This window comes from Photinus pyralis, unplaced genomic scaffold, assembly GCF_008802855.1.
Source record: "Photinus pyralis isolate 1611_PpyrPB1 unplaced genomic scaffold, Ppyr1.3 Ppyr1.4_LG5, whole genome shotgun sequence".
In the NCBI taxonomy this organism is placed as follows: Eukaryota; Metazoa; Arthropoda; class Insecta; order Coleoptera; family Lampyridae; genus Photinus; species Photinus pyralis.
In genome coordinates, this window is record NW_022170596.1 from 38,130,904 (window position 1) to 38,145,007 (window position 14,104).

Below are 14,104 nucleotides of genomic sequence, written 5' to 3' on the forward strand. Positions count from 1 at the left end.
ATTGTCATTTCTCAGGCGTTTTTATTTGTATTAGGTATACCTGCACGCATTTGTCTTTTAATACTTGTGTAGGTAGGTATAATTTATCATCTCTGATTTCATTTCAGATACCGCATATTACATGTTTTGATACATAGCCATGCAGGTCGGTCAACGATTATAAAGTCATAACAAGTCTGTGTAATTAATGAACCGTTTTCACGCCTTTTTGGAGATTGTACTATTTTATGGACACGCTACTACTAAATGTTTATTTACTCTTATTGATCTGACTTTAATAATATTAACTTTGAGCTAATTATGTTGAATGTTTAGTAATCGTACCCATATTGCACTATTACATTGAACTTAAATGAGAATGAGTTCATAAACTGAAAACTGGAAGTTTTGTTAGAAATAGGAAATTTAATTATTTGACTTGAAATTTTTTACACATCACTGTAATGGTTTACAGTTTTTCAACTGGCAGCAAATACAAACCTACATTTACGAACTCTCTTATTCCGTATTATTCGAAAACGTCATAGAGATTCAGAGATTCCGGCGTTGTAGATAATTACCCTAGGGTAAGGTCAGCGTTCTTTGGTAATTGCAGCTCCTTTATGAACGATGGAAGAACCCCAATCGTGTTGACAATTGAAAAAAAATGCAGCTCGTTCCAGGTTGTATAGGTTCTCGTTCATTCATGCAGCGATCCCAATCTTTCGCCAATACAGATCTAGATTGACATGTTCGAACTCGCGATGTTGATAAAAGTTCATAAATAATTACGCGATGTTTCAGAAAGCGTACTACAATTTTATTTACATGGTTATCTTTATATTTTTATTTTCGCGCTTTACGAATATTGATTCGTCGATGCAAAACACACGGTATCATCTTGAAGAATAGCCGGCAAAAATACAGATTAATACGGAAATGTGTATACCTACTATTTTACTACTGGGAAGTAAAATGGACAGGGCTGGGCAGACAGGAATGGGCAGCAGCTTTTCCAGGATATTAGGGTAATTCAAGTAGGTTAAGGAAGTATCTTTGATATAAATATACTGTAATAGATCACTAAAACATTATCAAACCTTCTAACTTTCGGGAACGGTATGTTATCTTATAATTCAAACCCGGTACAGTTTTGAATTATATAAGATAATGCTCGACCGAATTTACCTTGTGTAAGTTTTGCTTGGTCCTTCGAGTCAAGTTTTCCGATTCCAGTCAAGTGATCTCAAGTGACCAAAAAATAGCGAGTAAAAAAGCCGTGGAGAGGTCCTTAACCAACTTTAAAAAAGCTGGAAGGATCCGACGAGCGCCTCCGGAAGCTAGGGACGAGATCGCCCACAAAAAAAGAGTGAGTTAGCAGCGCAATGGACTTGGACTACGTTCAGCCTACGCCACTGACATATCATGACACTGCAATAAGAGCCAGGACTTGATTACTTCACCAGTTCTACACACAAACCTATGAATTGGTCATGGCCTACAAAGAATACCTCAATGCCCTGCTGACGGCAGCTCCCGACCATCACTATAATGTCCCTGGCCCAAAGGTTTCTGGTCAAGTAAATGATAAAGAAACCTCGAGAAGACAAAGGTTGTCGGGAAGAAGACGTACTCAATCAAAGTTGGTCTCCATTACGGACGAGGCCGCGCTGACCAAATTTTGGGAAATTGAAGAAGAGGTTGGAGACACGAAAAGAAGGTAACCGCTGGCCATCTACAGATAGAAAGGAAGTTTTCCTATTATCAAGAATTTGAAGTACAAAGCTTTTATGGGAGAACATGAAGAGCTGGGACTTAACGGTACTTCGAAATGCAGGGTGGCACCCGCGAGTTACTACAATCCCCACCATTCGGTATTAAAAGAGGAAAGCTCCACTACAAAATTTCGAGTCGTGTTTGATGCTTCAACCACCTCCAGTTCAGGGAAAAGCCAGAACGCGATGATGATCACGGATACCAAAACTACAAGGTGATTTATCCCAGTTTCTACTCAGATGGAGACAGTATGCTGTAGTACTGATAGCCGACATCGAGAAAAAGGATCACCGGAGGCAGTACGAAGAGCTATTAACAGTATTGTACTAAACTCACGACAATTGTACGCAGTACAAAAGGATGCAGAGGACTTATTGGTACTCACGCCTCACATCTTCAACGGACGACCGCTCCAGATGCCACCAGATGAGACTGATCTGACAGAAGAGGTCCGGCCCATTATAAGGTAGTGGTAGGATAACTACAAAGGATCGAAAAGGATTTCTGGAAAATTTAGTCCGCGGAATATGTCCATAATCTACAACATAGAATAAAATAGAGCAAACGGGCAATCTAGAATATAAACGCCCGATTTCCAAACTATATCCACTAGCAGTCAACAAAAAGGAAGACACAGAAGTCACACCGAGACCCGTACCGACCCAAAAACAACCTGCCCCTGCTGGCGGCCCAAGATGTTCTTGTGGAACAGATTTAAAGTGACCGCCAAAAGCAAGGAAGCATAATCTTTAAGAATAACAAGGAGAATGCCGACTAATACGGAAATATCTATACTATTTTACTACTAGGAAGTAAAATGCACAGGTAGGAAAAACAACACTAGGCACATTCCTGACCTGAAGCAGTAGTGTTTCCTGGATATTAGCGTAATTAAAGTAAGTTAAGGAATTAATATCTGTGATAATAACGTCGCGTAGAACAAAAAAAACTGCGCGTGGAAAGCGAAATGTTTACTCGAACTTTACAAACAAGCAGTAGCCAATCTACCGTGAATTATCTACTTTTTAAGACAATTTTGTTCTTGTAGCCATTAAAACCGCGAAGACGAAATTTACGCTATCACATTTGCTACCCGTCTTCCCTTTTTCTTTGTGCTTCGCTAATTATATACGCCGGACTCAACGCAAATTTTGCGGCAACGTCGATTGTCGAAGCTGCTATTGAGTTTCGTTTAAAAAAAGGTCCCTGGTGAAAAACCTTATAAGTATGTTTGAAGTTCATGATGACTGTCTTCTCATAACCCACCTAAATCCTGAACCTAAAATCAATGTTGGTTTCTTCGAGTCCGTAGGTGAGTCAAATCGAAACGATCAGACAGATTTCGCTTATTCAGTGCTGCATTTGTGATAAGATTTATTACAAAGAAATGTAATTACAAATCAATTCACATCAACTCGCATTTGCTTGATTAATATTGGACCATATGGAATTGAAGTAAAACCAATTCATACGTAACGATAGCGCTAGCGATCTGAAACCACATCAATACTATTCAAGATCAATAATCATCACACGAACATTACATTGAGAATTAGAGGTCTGGTAACATAAAAGAATCTCTTCCCTGTCAAAGCTAGTGGATCAAAATTGATTTTGTATAACAAACGTTCAATCTGAAAACTTACATATAGTGCGCCATACAGTTTCTTCCTTTACTTACAGCAGGATTATACACATCAGATGGAGTGGACATCAGAATAATTCCCGTTTCTTTGTTAGCTTCGTGAATGCTAGAACCATATAACAGCACACCAACCGCCCGGAATATCAAAAACATGAAGGAATACATAAAGTATACTTGCCCAACGACGCTTTGGCTACGCGGTCTGAAAATGGCCATTAGCTAATTTTAGGGTCAAAGGTATCACTTACTTTAAGCTGTTATACAGTTGTACGAGTATAATAAATAAGTTGATGCCGAAGGATAAGAAAACTATGTCGGAAATTTCGTGATCTAATAACTTGCACAAATCGGAAACTGAGTTGAAGTCGTGCCGTAGTTTGTTCCACAGTGTCATGTCTTTGGACTGGTCAAAATTAGAGGTTGTCAAAGGAATGGTACTAACCTTGTCAGTCAAGACCATGCGCATCCGATAATTCATGCAGTTTAGTTTGGACGTTAATGCTGTGCTGAGGAGTATTATAAACAAGTCCGTGTAATTCCATGTAAAAGTACACATAAAGCTTAGCATCTGCAAACCAAGGTGTCATAAATGGATGGCGCTTTTGTTGTATATGGTTGATTTTTGCAAGATTGGAGAACGAAAAGATTCTGCAAAAGTACCTCCACAGAAAAAGGTTGCAGCTCCCTCCCCCCATCCCCCAATACATAATAAACATAATTAAGAGGTCCTAATAAAAACACACAAAACCATTACTTTTTATGGTAGAAAAGTAGTGATAGTAGCGGAGGGATAAAATTTACTGTATAAGAGCTACGCATGTCTACAGTGGAAAATCAACATTTATTTAAATAGATGAGTTGAAACACTTGCCATTAATAACACTCCTTTCCAAACTGCAAAACTGACATGATCAAATGCATAACTGAAATTGGTCTTTAAAAAAATCTGAAATCTTGTCCATCCTTCATGCGGAATATTTGAAATCGCAGAACTCAAAAACAAGATATGCTCAACTACAAAATGATAGCTCCGGATCAATTTGAGTATTGATTATACTTACGCAGTGCTCCAACTAGAACCACGACTGTTATCACTCTTAGTTTGAAGGTAAGATTTTTTGAAAAATCGGCTCCCCGTAATTGATTATCAACTTTCATCCATGTATGCATTAAGTTCGGTAGTTTTGTGCCCAATCGTAAAAAGAGTCCAGTAGATACAAATGCACATGTAAAAAAGACTATGGATACTACGAAAAGTATGACGTGCGTTAACAGCGCTACAACTTACCGAAATGGCCAAACCTGAATGTTAAAGTGGAAATGCAGTGGTAAAAATGAAAATATATGACCGTTAATATGCCAACCATATACCCCACAGAGTAGATTGTAGAAATCGAAATCAGCCGAAATTTTAGCGTCTTCATATTTGAGCTAGTCAAACCCTCTATTGGACACATACCAAAATACCTTCCTAGACGGAAACTAAACTTCAAAGCGTCATACGTTGAAGCCGAGCGTTTCGCATAAATTAATGCCATTTTTTCTTACTTCTTGCTCTTGAACCTAAAGAAGCAAAATCGATACCGACTGATGTTGGAATGCAGACACCAACATAATTTTTTCAGTTGCCCATCTAACTTTAAAAATAATGAGTTATAGTGTGTGAAATACACGTTTAACGAATCTACCATTAAGTTAGCGTGTCGGAAAAACTTTAGGGATAACTACCAGTCTGTACTTCAGGTAATAATGGTGCTCCCTACACGCGACACCATTTGAACAATGGTCTGTTCCTATGCCTATTTAAAACGCTGGATGTAGAGTCTCCGTTTCTAAAAGGAAACGAGGGTGGACTGAAAACGAATGACGGAAAATTCGGTCCAAGGAAAACCGAAATAGTCACTCCAAACATTTATTCCGAAAAAATTTGCCCTTGCTGTTTTCACATCTGAAAATTGACCGTCGGAATATCCACCCCCCGACGTATTCTTCCGATGGAAAATCACTCAAACGTTCGTTGCTAACAGAGAAGCAAAGAATAATTCCCTTCGTCCACTAAATTTGCTACCACTCTAGCAAATCCGCTCCAAAAAAACATTCTCCATCCCCTCTAAAGTAGTGAACTGGAAAACTTGCTCCAATGCTCACCTGAATATTCGCAAGGTCAAATTAAGAAAAAGAAGGTTAGTCCTTGGGGTCACTGCTCCGTATTTAGCCTATTTCTGTGACAAACCCTAAAATTTCAGGCTCACAATTAATTTAATCTGGCATTCTCTCCAAAAAGCGAATTTTCTTTTACAGTGAGGTAATTGAGGAGCGAACTTATCTGGCGAGGGATTAACTTACATTGAATTTGCTAGAGAGCAAATTTTTCGTGAACAAAATATTCCGGGAGAAAGAGGATTTCAGGCGATGTAGTCTAGATTTATCTTGATTTTGGTATTTATATCCCCCAATTATCAACCACTTTTAAGCTTCAAATGGCGCATGCGATGTAATGATCGATCGTGGGCTAAACGCATATTTATTTATTTATTTATTTATTTATTTATTTATTTATTTATTTATTTATTTATTTATTTATTTATTTATTTATTTATTTATTTATTTATTTATTTATTTATTTATTTATTTATTTATTTATTTATTTATTTATTTATTTATTTATTTATTTATTTATTTATTTATTTATTTAATATATTTATTTGTCTTAACGGGATCCCCTTCAGAGGTTGAAAGTTTTTGTCTTATTCTCACTTTAAATTTTCTTATATTTCTTATTCTTTCTTTTTTGACACGTTCAGGTTCGTTGGATATTTTGTAACAATAGCTTACTAGTGAGGTTGAATTTTTTTTTAATTCTTATAGTGGCGAAAATTAAATTTGCCAGGGGTGTGCATGGTTATAAGATTAACAATATAAAGTATTTTATATGGATGTTAATTTATAGGAGGATTCAAAGAGATACTAAATTCAGATTTGGATTAAGTTCGTTGTTTTCGGCTAAATTTACTAAGAGTGTTTTCGGAGTAATTAAATTTTATAGCTTGGCGACCTTTCAATGAGTTTAAAGAAATAAATTTGCCTTGAAATTAAAATCAGATAATCATGAAACCATTTTAAGAATGCGGTAGCTAAGTGCTGAAAATATAGTGTACATTATTAAATCAATGAGAAAGGGCGAGTTTTGTCCTGTTTCTAAGGGTCAAATGAGTTTGTAAAAAAGAAGTTGTAATCACCCTCATTGTGTCGAAATCGATGGGGTAGGAAATTAAGTTCAAGCTAGAATTCAACAGCCACTCAAAAATAAAAAGGAAAAACGCAGTTCAGATATCGAAAATTGCCTCTTTAAATTTAATAATAAGTACTATTAATAATATAATTTTTATTTTAATTGTTTGGACAAAATCCTAACAAGATTAGCTGATGGGTTCTTTGAGAACGATTTTGTCTATCTGCACTACCCCAATATTTAATCACTACTCCTACCTCGCTACGGTGAAGGATCTTCATCATTCGTGGTACCCTACTCTTCTAAGAACAAAAAAACTTAAATATTTAGAAAACCAAGAGCAAGACTACGATACGCGGTTCCAAAGCTAGATAGTAGCTCCCAGGTTCGCCCATGGTAGTACCGTGGTGCATCAAACTCATCTAAAAACTGTCACATCTGTAGAAATCTCGCTCCGCTTCAAACACCTTCAATTTCTACACTGCAACGAAAAATTCCACTAAATGAAAATATAAACGCTCTGAGAACCAATCCTTCTTAATCTGAAGACATATTAAACAGCAAAGAAAACGTCTGTAACCTTTTTATTAATAAAAAATTAAAAACAAAACACCATATGTAATGAAAATATGTACATTCAATAAATAAAAAAGGGAAATGACCTGGTGAAAACCAGAACAAAACATTCGCTCGAGCAGCAGAGAGCGTTCTAGTGAAAGTAAGACTAGGGGTCCAATCCTTATACGCCCCACTGTTTGATACCCCCATGTACACAGACAACGACGAGGGGCCCAATCCTCATACGACGAACCCTACCCAAGGCGGCAAAAGAGAAATCTCGTGGGATTTTTCAAGGGAACTTTGGTCGTACGCCCTAAGTGGGAGGGATAATACAGAAAATAGCGATGCAAATGTATGGAAATATTATTTAAAAAACGTACCACAAAGTGACATAGCCAATATATGAAGCACGGCGGAATGGAGCTGCTAAGGGAGAAACAGTGATAGAATGGGCCTTAGATTAGTCGCCTCTTACGACAGGCAGTGTTTTGTGCGATAGGGTTACTCTGCGCTTCTCACCCCTATACGGAGATGGATATTTACAAAGACCCAAACCACTGAATTATGCCGAAAATTCACACCCTATCGTGATGTTACATTCACCAGCCCTTGTGAAGCATATCCGCATATTACTTTCTCATTAACAATTTCTTCTTCAATTTCTCCTTATAGAAGTTTATTTCATTCCCTCAAGTGCTTATAAAATTTTCTCAAATCATTTTGGCGTTCCCCAAAGGCTTCCCTGAATTTCTCTCTTAAATCCCTCCCATTATTTTCCCAGTTATTCTTAAATTCGTATGCTAATTTGTCCTCTAGTAGCTCTTAAGCTTTTATATCTCGCTTCGCTACTGAAGTACTGCCTTAACCTCCCTCATGTTCTATTCCTCTCAAGTTCCGATGGAATTCTCCTGCTAAGATTACCCTCTCGTTCCTATATAAATATTTAAAATGATCCCAACGCCCCAAATTCTCGATCAGTTTGAACAGAATTGTTTGGTCGGTGATTCCCTGCCCTTGGTAATAAGTTGTAGGGGCCAGGGCCACAATTCCACGGGTTTGTTCACAAATATTTACAATGCGTTTATCAACCACCAGTTTACTCTAAAAAAATGCACCCACAGTTTTGAAAAAGAATGGAGTGGCTGATTTCGGCGATTAAACAGCAACAAAATCAGACTGTACTTTGTCTTAATGAAACCTTTCTGACTTGTTCAATAATCGAATAAATTCAAATTGGCCAAGTGAGTTCAACTCATTGTATTTTCAACAAACATGTTACAAATTTCTTAATATTACTGCCCGAACAATGTAAGTGAGTGTTAGTGATTCGGTAATATAATTTTAGAATCTACTCTTGAGCTGGACCTAGGCCTGTTATGCCTTTTGGTTGTGATTTTGCTAATTTAAGGAAGGAGGGTTTAAATTTCCTTCCACCTTCCATACCTACAAGTTACACAAGGTAGCGACTATTGGGGGAGATATTTTTACAGATTCTTGTATGTTGAATGACATTACAAATACAATGTTTAAGCGTATATCAACGTGTAACTTACCATGAATACCAACCCTTTCCAAACTGCAAAATGTGTGTGATCAAACACGTAATGGAAATTAGTTTTTAAAAAAATTCGGAATTTTGTCCACCCTTCCTGCTCAATATTTGAAATTCTAAAACTCAAGAACAAGATGTGTTCAACTACAACATAATTACTCTCATGAGTCAAGTAAATCACTCTGGTACTTACGCAGTGCACCAAGTAGAACCACTGCAGTTATCACTCTAAATTTGAAGGCCTGGTTTTTTGAAAAATCTACTCCTCGTAATTGATTATCAATTTTAGTCCATATGCGCATCAACTTTGGCAATTTTGTGGACAAACGTAAGAAAAGTGCAGTGGACAGAAATGCACATACATTAAAAAATAAAGAAACTACGAAAAATGATTAGGATCACACACGGTACTAGGTCTAAACTTACCAAAATGGCCAAAAGTGCATTTTGAAATTGAAATGCTGTGGTATACATGAAAAAATATAACTACCAGCATGGCTACCATATACACCGCGGTGTAAACAGTCGGGATCGAAATCAACCGAAATTTTAGCATCCGCAGATTTCTGCTCGCCAATCCTTCCATTGGAAACATACCAAAACATTTTCCCAGTATAAAAGTAAACTTCAAACTTTCATAAGTTGATAAACACCCGGAATGCTTGGCATAAAGTAATTTCATGTTTTTAACTACGTGCATTATTGCCCTTTGTATTGGTAACCTAAAGGAATAACATCAAGGAAGTTTATCGATTACTTAGATATAAACACATTTCTTTTTTTCGGTTGTCCATCAAAGTTCGCCAATGGTGCGTTATCATAGTGGAAAATGCATGCTACATATTTATAATCGTAAATGGAAAACACGTTTAATATAAGTACAAATCTACCGTAAAGGTTAGCGTGTCGGAAAAATTGTTATGGCAATGAGTATGTACTTGATATGATGTTAACTGAACCTTTCACACGCGACACATGCACCAATAATTTTCTGTATAAATACAATATTTTGTTGTAGAAGTTCTTTGGGGAAAGGAAGTGGACTAAGTCAAGGGATGCTAACACTAGAACGACCTACAGAGAAGGTGTCAAACTTTAAAACGCGTAACCAGCATACTAGCTTAATTATCGATTGGAGTGTAGTAAAAGATCCCGACCTTCGAAGGGTGTAGCAACGGAGAACAAAGATTTGGACATTAAGAACTTGAACTTCACACGTCTCCCCTCAGGAGGGATATCAAATGCAAAATTCACAGAAAACGCGGAGGTGCACACCGTCACTACTAACTGGGGCACCGGTAAATCCATATGAGTAGGGGTTGCCTTTCCCATTCAGGCGCTAACTGGTCGATGTCTATATTTGTTTGATTTTGTTAAGTGCTTTAGTTCCAAATTCGCATAATTAGCCACAAAGGTAAGTAATTAAATCATAAAGTTTTCATGGCACTCAGGGATATAGTCTGAGCCCTTTCAGTGCCGGTTACCTACTCCTGCTAAGCAGCTACGTCATTTACGGTTTATATGACTGGATTATCTAGCCCCAAATTATGGTTAACTGCTAATTATGGATAAAATAGAGGGAGATGATCAACCCAGGGTGTTAGTAACCCTAGATGCCACTCCCACCACGGATACAAGCACAAAATCCAGTTTGTTGTCGACGTCTTAGTCGTTGATCTGATGCTAACTGTGCAATCGATTTCATATCTTGGGGGGATCAGGTAATTAGTTAGTCCACTTTTACACCGAAATACAGTCGCCAGCAGACCGGCATCTCGGATACATGTATAACATTGCGTCTTATGGAACCGTCCACACGCATATTTCCTACGATTGGCGATTAAATTTCGATCTCTCCTTAGTCCCAGTCGCCAAGCGATTTGACGACTTTGGAGGACTGATGGGCTATTGGGCCATAGTACATAGTACTTAACTCCCTGCGCAAAAGCAATTTAGAAGGCCCAAAGTCTGCGATATGTATTGGACATGAATTCTGACGATGCACTGTATCTCGGATACACTATCTCGCATACAGTGTCCCTGTGTAAAAACGGTCTTAAGGTAAGTTCATAGCTCTCCGTTCATACGTTTCCGTTTGTCCGTTAGCCAATCAGAAGACAGCAAATTTTTAAATCGTACGTCGTCCGTTTACGACGGAAAAGTTGGTTGAAGTTGAATATTTACGTTTCCGTTGGTCCGTTTTTAACAAGAGTCAGGTTATGTTTGGTACGTTAACAGTGTTCACCTATTCGTTCTTCAGGGTAATAATCAGATAGCAACGTGTTCTTACTTTTGTACCATTTTTCAATACTGAAAATCACGGAGGGTACAGTACAAAATAAAATGTAGGTTATGGTTATACGTTGCAAATGTACAATGTGGACGGATTGCTATGAACCTTAACAAAATGTATTATCCGTTTGACGGACCAACGCAACGGATGAACGGAGAGCTATGAATCCACCTTTAGGGTTTTAGGGTTTGCTTGTAAACGCAAAATCTATCGCAGTTGGAGAGGGATGAACACGGGCGGCATGTTTTGCTTCATGAATCTTTTCCTCCCCTTTTTGCATCCCCATTAAATCAGATTCATACACGCCGAAAAAAATTGCGGAGGATATCGATTCGCCCAGTGTCATTCTTCAGGAAGGGTTAATAGATGACAATTGATGATGATGTACAATCAGTCAAGAGAATAAGAGGCCAATAACTAATTTGAGTGGTGGTTGGAAAACCCCTCCATCAACCAAGAAGAAGAGAAATAAGAAACAATTTTAAAGAATAGTTTTAGCCAACCATAAAGAAATATAGGCTTAGCAAAAAAGAGAAAAATTGATTCGGAGAGAAGAAAAAAGATCCTAACCTATTTATTCGTTCGGTTGTTCGGTCAAATGACCTGTTCATTCGAAAAAACAAAGTTTTGCATTTACATTTTCGTTTATTCCAAGTTCCAATACCTACTAGCACAGAAACTTTAAAATTAAAGCCCAGAACTAATTTTTAAGAATTAATTATGGCATACTACCTAATGTCATATTCTTGAAGAGCATACTTAGATAAGCTTACAATATCATGATCATTATTTATTCTATTACGCACAATTGCTAGATAATTACCTTTAATTGAATCAAAATTAATTCATAGGAGACAATTGCAACGGCAATCTGAAAACATTCCTGTCCAGAATAAGGTTTTAACCAATACCGAGTACAACACTTACATACAGAATTAAAGGCTTTTCTAAATAAAATAACCTTTTTCCTGTTATAATAGGCGGATCCACAGAAATTTTTTGAATTAGTTTCTCTACCTGTAGAGACAATAGAAAGACGCCTTTGGTCAACTGGTTTATACAACTTTTACCTCAACATTATAGGCTTCCGTGGAAACATTAAACAGGTGCTTCAATGTAGCACTACCTTCTTCGTTGACGCTTGCGGCGAACAGTGAAACTGCACTTGCCCGACAAATTGTGTAAAGGAATGCATATATGAAATGCGCACGATGAATACTGGCACTATTACCTCTTCTGGAAACATGGTAATTATGCAAACTCTTGCACAGATTTTACTCACAATAACTTTATACTGATATACAATTGCATTGATATAACGAGTATATTATTAGCAAATGACAAAATGAGCAAGTTGCTTATATGATCATCCACTGCTTGGCATAATCTAAAAACTCTTCCGTAATCCTGTCGTACTTTCTTCCAAAATGCAATATTTTGTACCTGAAGAAGAGTGAAACAGTGTAAAAAAGAGAATAACGTACATTCGTGTTAACCGCTTTCGCTATCCCTTTATTTATTTGCCTGTACTTTTCTGCTAATGATGTACATATTATCATCAACAACAAATCGCCATAGGTCCACGTAAATCTGCATGTGAATGTGATCATCTGAACACACAAGATTGATTTCTACGGTAGTAAATTACATAACAACGAAATACTTACTGAAAATACTAAGCCTGTCCACGTAGAATACGGTATAAAGGTGAAAATGAGGCTAAAATCTTGTTTAAGAATGTCGTCAATCGACCATCCTTCTGGAAGATGTGAAATGGTCAAATAGTTATACAGAATATTGTCAACTAAAAACAAATAATCATTCAAGAACCACTTCACTTACATACCTAATGCTGCAGACAGAAACATTACAGTTAGCACCCTTAGTCGACAATATAAAGGAGTCAAATTTCCATATATGTGCGTCGACTTATCGTTTCCATTCCAAAGTAGCATCAATCTAGGCCAGGAACGAGACATAAGTAAGATGAATACGCAGGAAACGAAGCATTCAATGTAATAGATTACCGTAACTAAAGATTGCTATAATAATAAATGCTGTTATTACACTTGAATCCCTTACGAACAAATCCAAATGTAAGCTTTGGTATCAGAAATATTACGTAATAAACGTGAAGACCATTGAACACTAAGAACGCTATTAGGAAAGCGACATGGTACATTACTTTACAGGAAAGGTAATTAAAACGCAGGCAGTGTGGGTCTGGTTGTCCAATTCCGTACACTGGAAATAAAGAAAAGAACTGCCCGATGAGTAAACTAAAAGCCATGCATTCGTGAGTCGTCGATTTGTTGCATTTTAAAACGTATTTTTGGATATTTTTAATAATTTTCGTTTTCATTGTGGTTCGGTAGAAGTGACTCAATAATTTTGTCAGTTTTCATTAGTGTAAAAGCTTTGGCTAATTATTATTGCACTCAATTACATCGTGTCGTTATGTATCAATTTCATAACAGTGAGGTGCTTACTACCCACAAAGAAGGCTGAAATTAATCATTTCCTAGTCCACAAAAAACTATAAAACATTATTAAAAAATGTGTATATTGAGCATATACTTTGAATTCATATTAATTTTTAGCTTAAGGATTCAGACTATTAATGCTTTTTTGTAATTATTACAGGGGAATTACCAGGCTCGCCTAACCCTTATTTTCGGAATTCGCTTAAATAAAGGCTGGGGAATTAGAAATTATTTTTAATTAATGGCCTTACTAAAAATTTATACACGATACTGCAGAATTCATATCAATGTTCATTCCTACATATACATATCTAAAATGAATATAGCTTTTGTAGAAATATCAACAAATTGAAAATTGTGCTGCCATTATAACATGTTTAATTATTTCTTGGATTTTATTTAAAAAACTAAACAATTGCTATTTGCCATTCTAATCCCCTTCATTTGTGCACTACTATTCAATTTAAAATTCTTTCTTCCTTCTTCTATTGTACTTCTCGATTAATTCTTCTATTCCATTCCCCATTTGTATTCTCTGTTCTTCCATATATCCTCAATATTTCTCTTGATCTTTTGTCCAGGT

At 36.8% G+C, this 14,104-nt stretch overlaps 1 protein-coding gene across 1 annotated transcript; it reads right to left on the bottom strand.

The window, feature by feature from the left end:
• Window positions 1-2,236: 2,236 nt before the first annotated feature.
• LOC116170729 (gustatory receptor for sugar taste 64e-like) lies at window positions 2,237-13,017 on the bottom strand. The gene is made up of 9 exons (XM_031487235.1): window positions 12,885-13,017; window positions 12,706-12,842; window positions 12,523-12,648; window positions 12,321-12,481; window positions 9,236-9,467; window positions 3,843-3,968; window positions 3,649-3,803; window positions 3,437-3,602; window positions 2,237-2,293 (listed from the first exon to the last, which is right to left on the bottom strand). The coding sequence occupies exons 1-9, from the start codon at window positions 13,015-13,017 to the stop codon at window positions 2,237-2,239; spliced, it is 1,293 nt and encodes a 430-aa protein (XP_031343095.1).
• Window positions 13,018-14,104: the final 1,087 nt, after the last annotated feature.

Excerpts from the sequence above, each read along its gene's own strand:
- LOC116170729 (XM_031487235.1), bottom strand. The coding sequence starts at position 13,017 with ATGTCTCGTTCCTGGCCTAGATTGATGCTACTTTGGAATGGAAACGAT. Across the intron at positions 12,649-12,705 it reads GGACAGGCTTAGTATTTTCA|ATGATCACATTCACATGCAG; the intron begins GTAAGTATTTCG and ends TTGTGTGTTCAG. Across the intron at positions 3,969-9,235 it reads TGTATATGGTAGCCATGCTG|ATGCTAAGCTTTATGTGTAC; the intron begins GTAGTTATATTT and ends CTTGGTTTGCAG.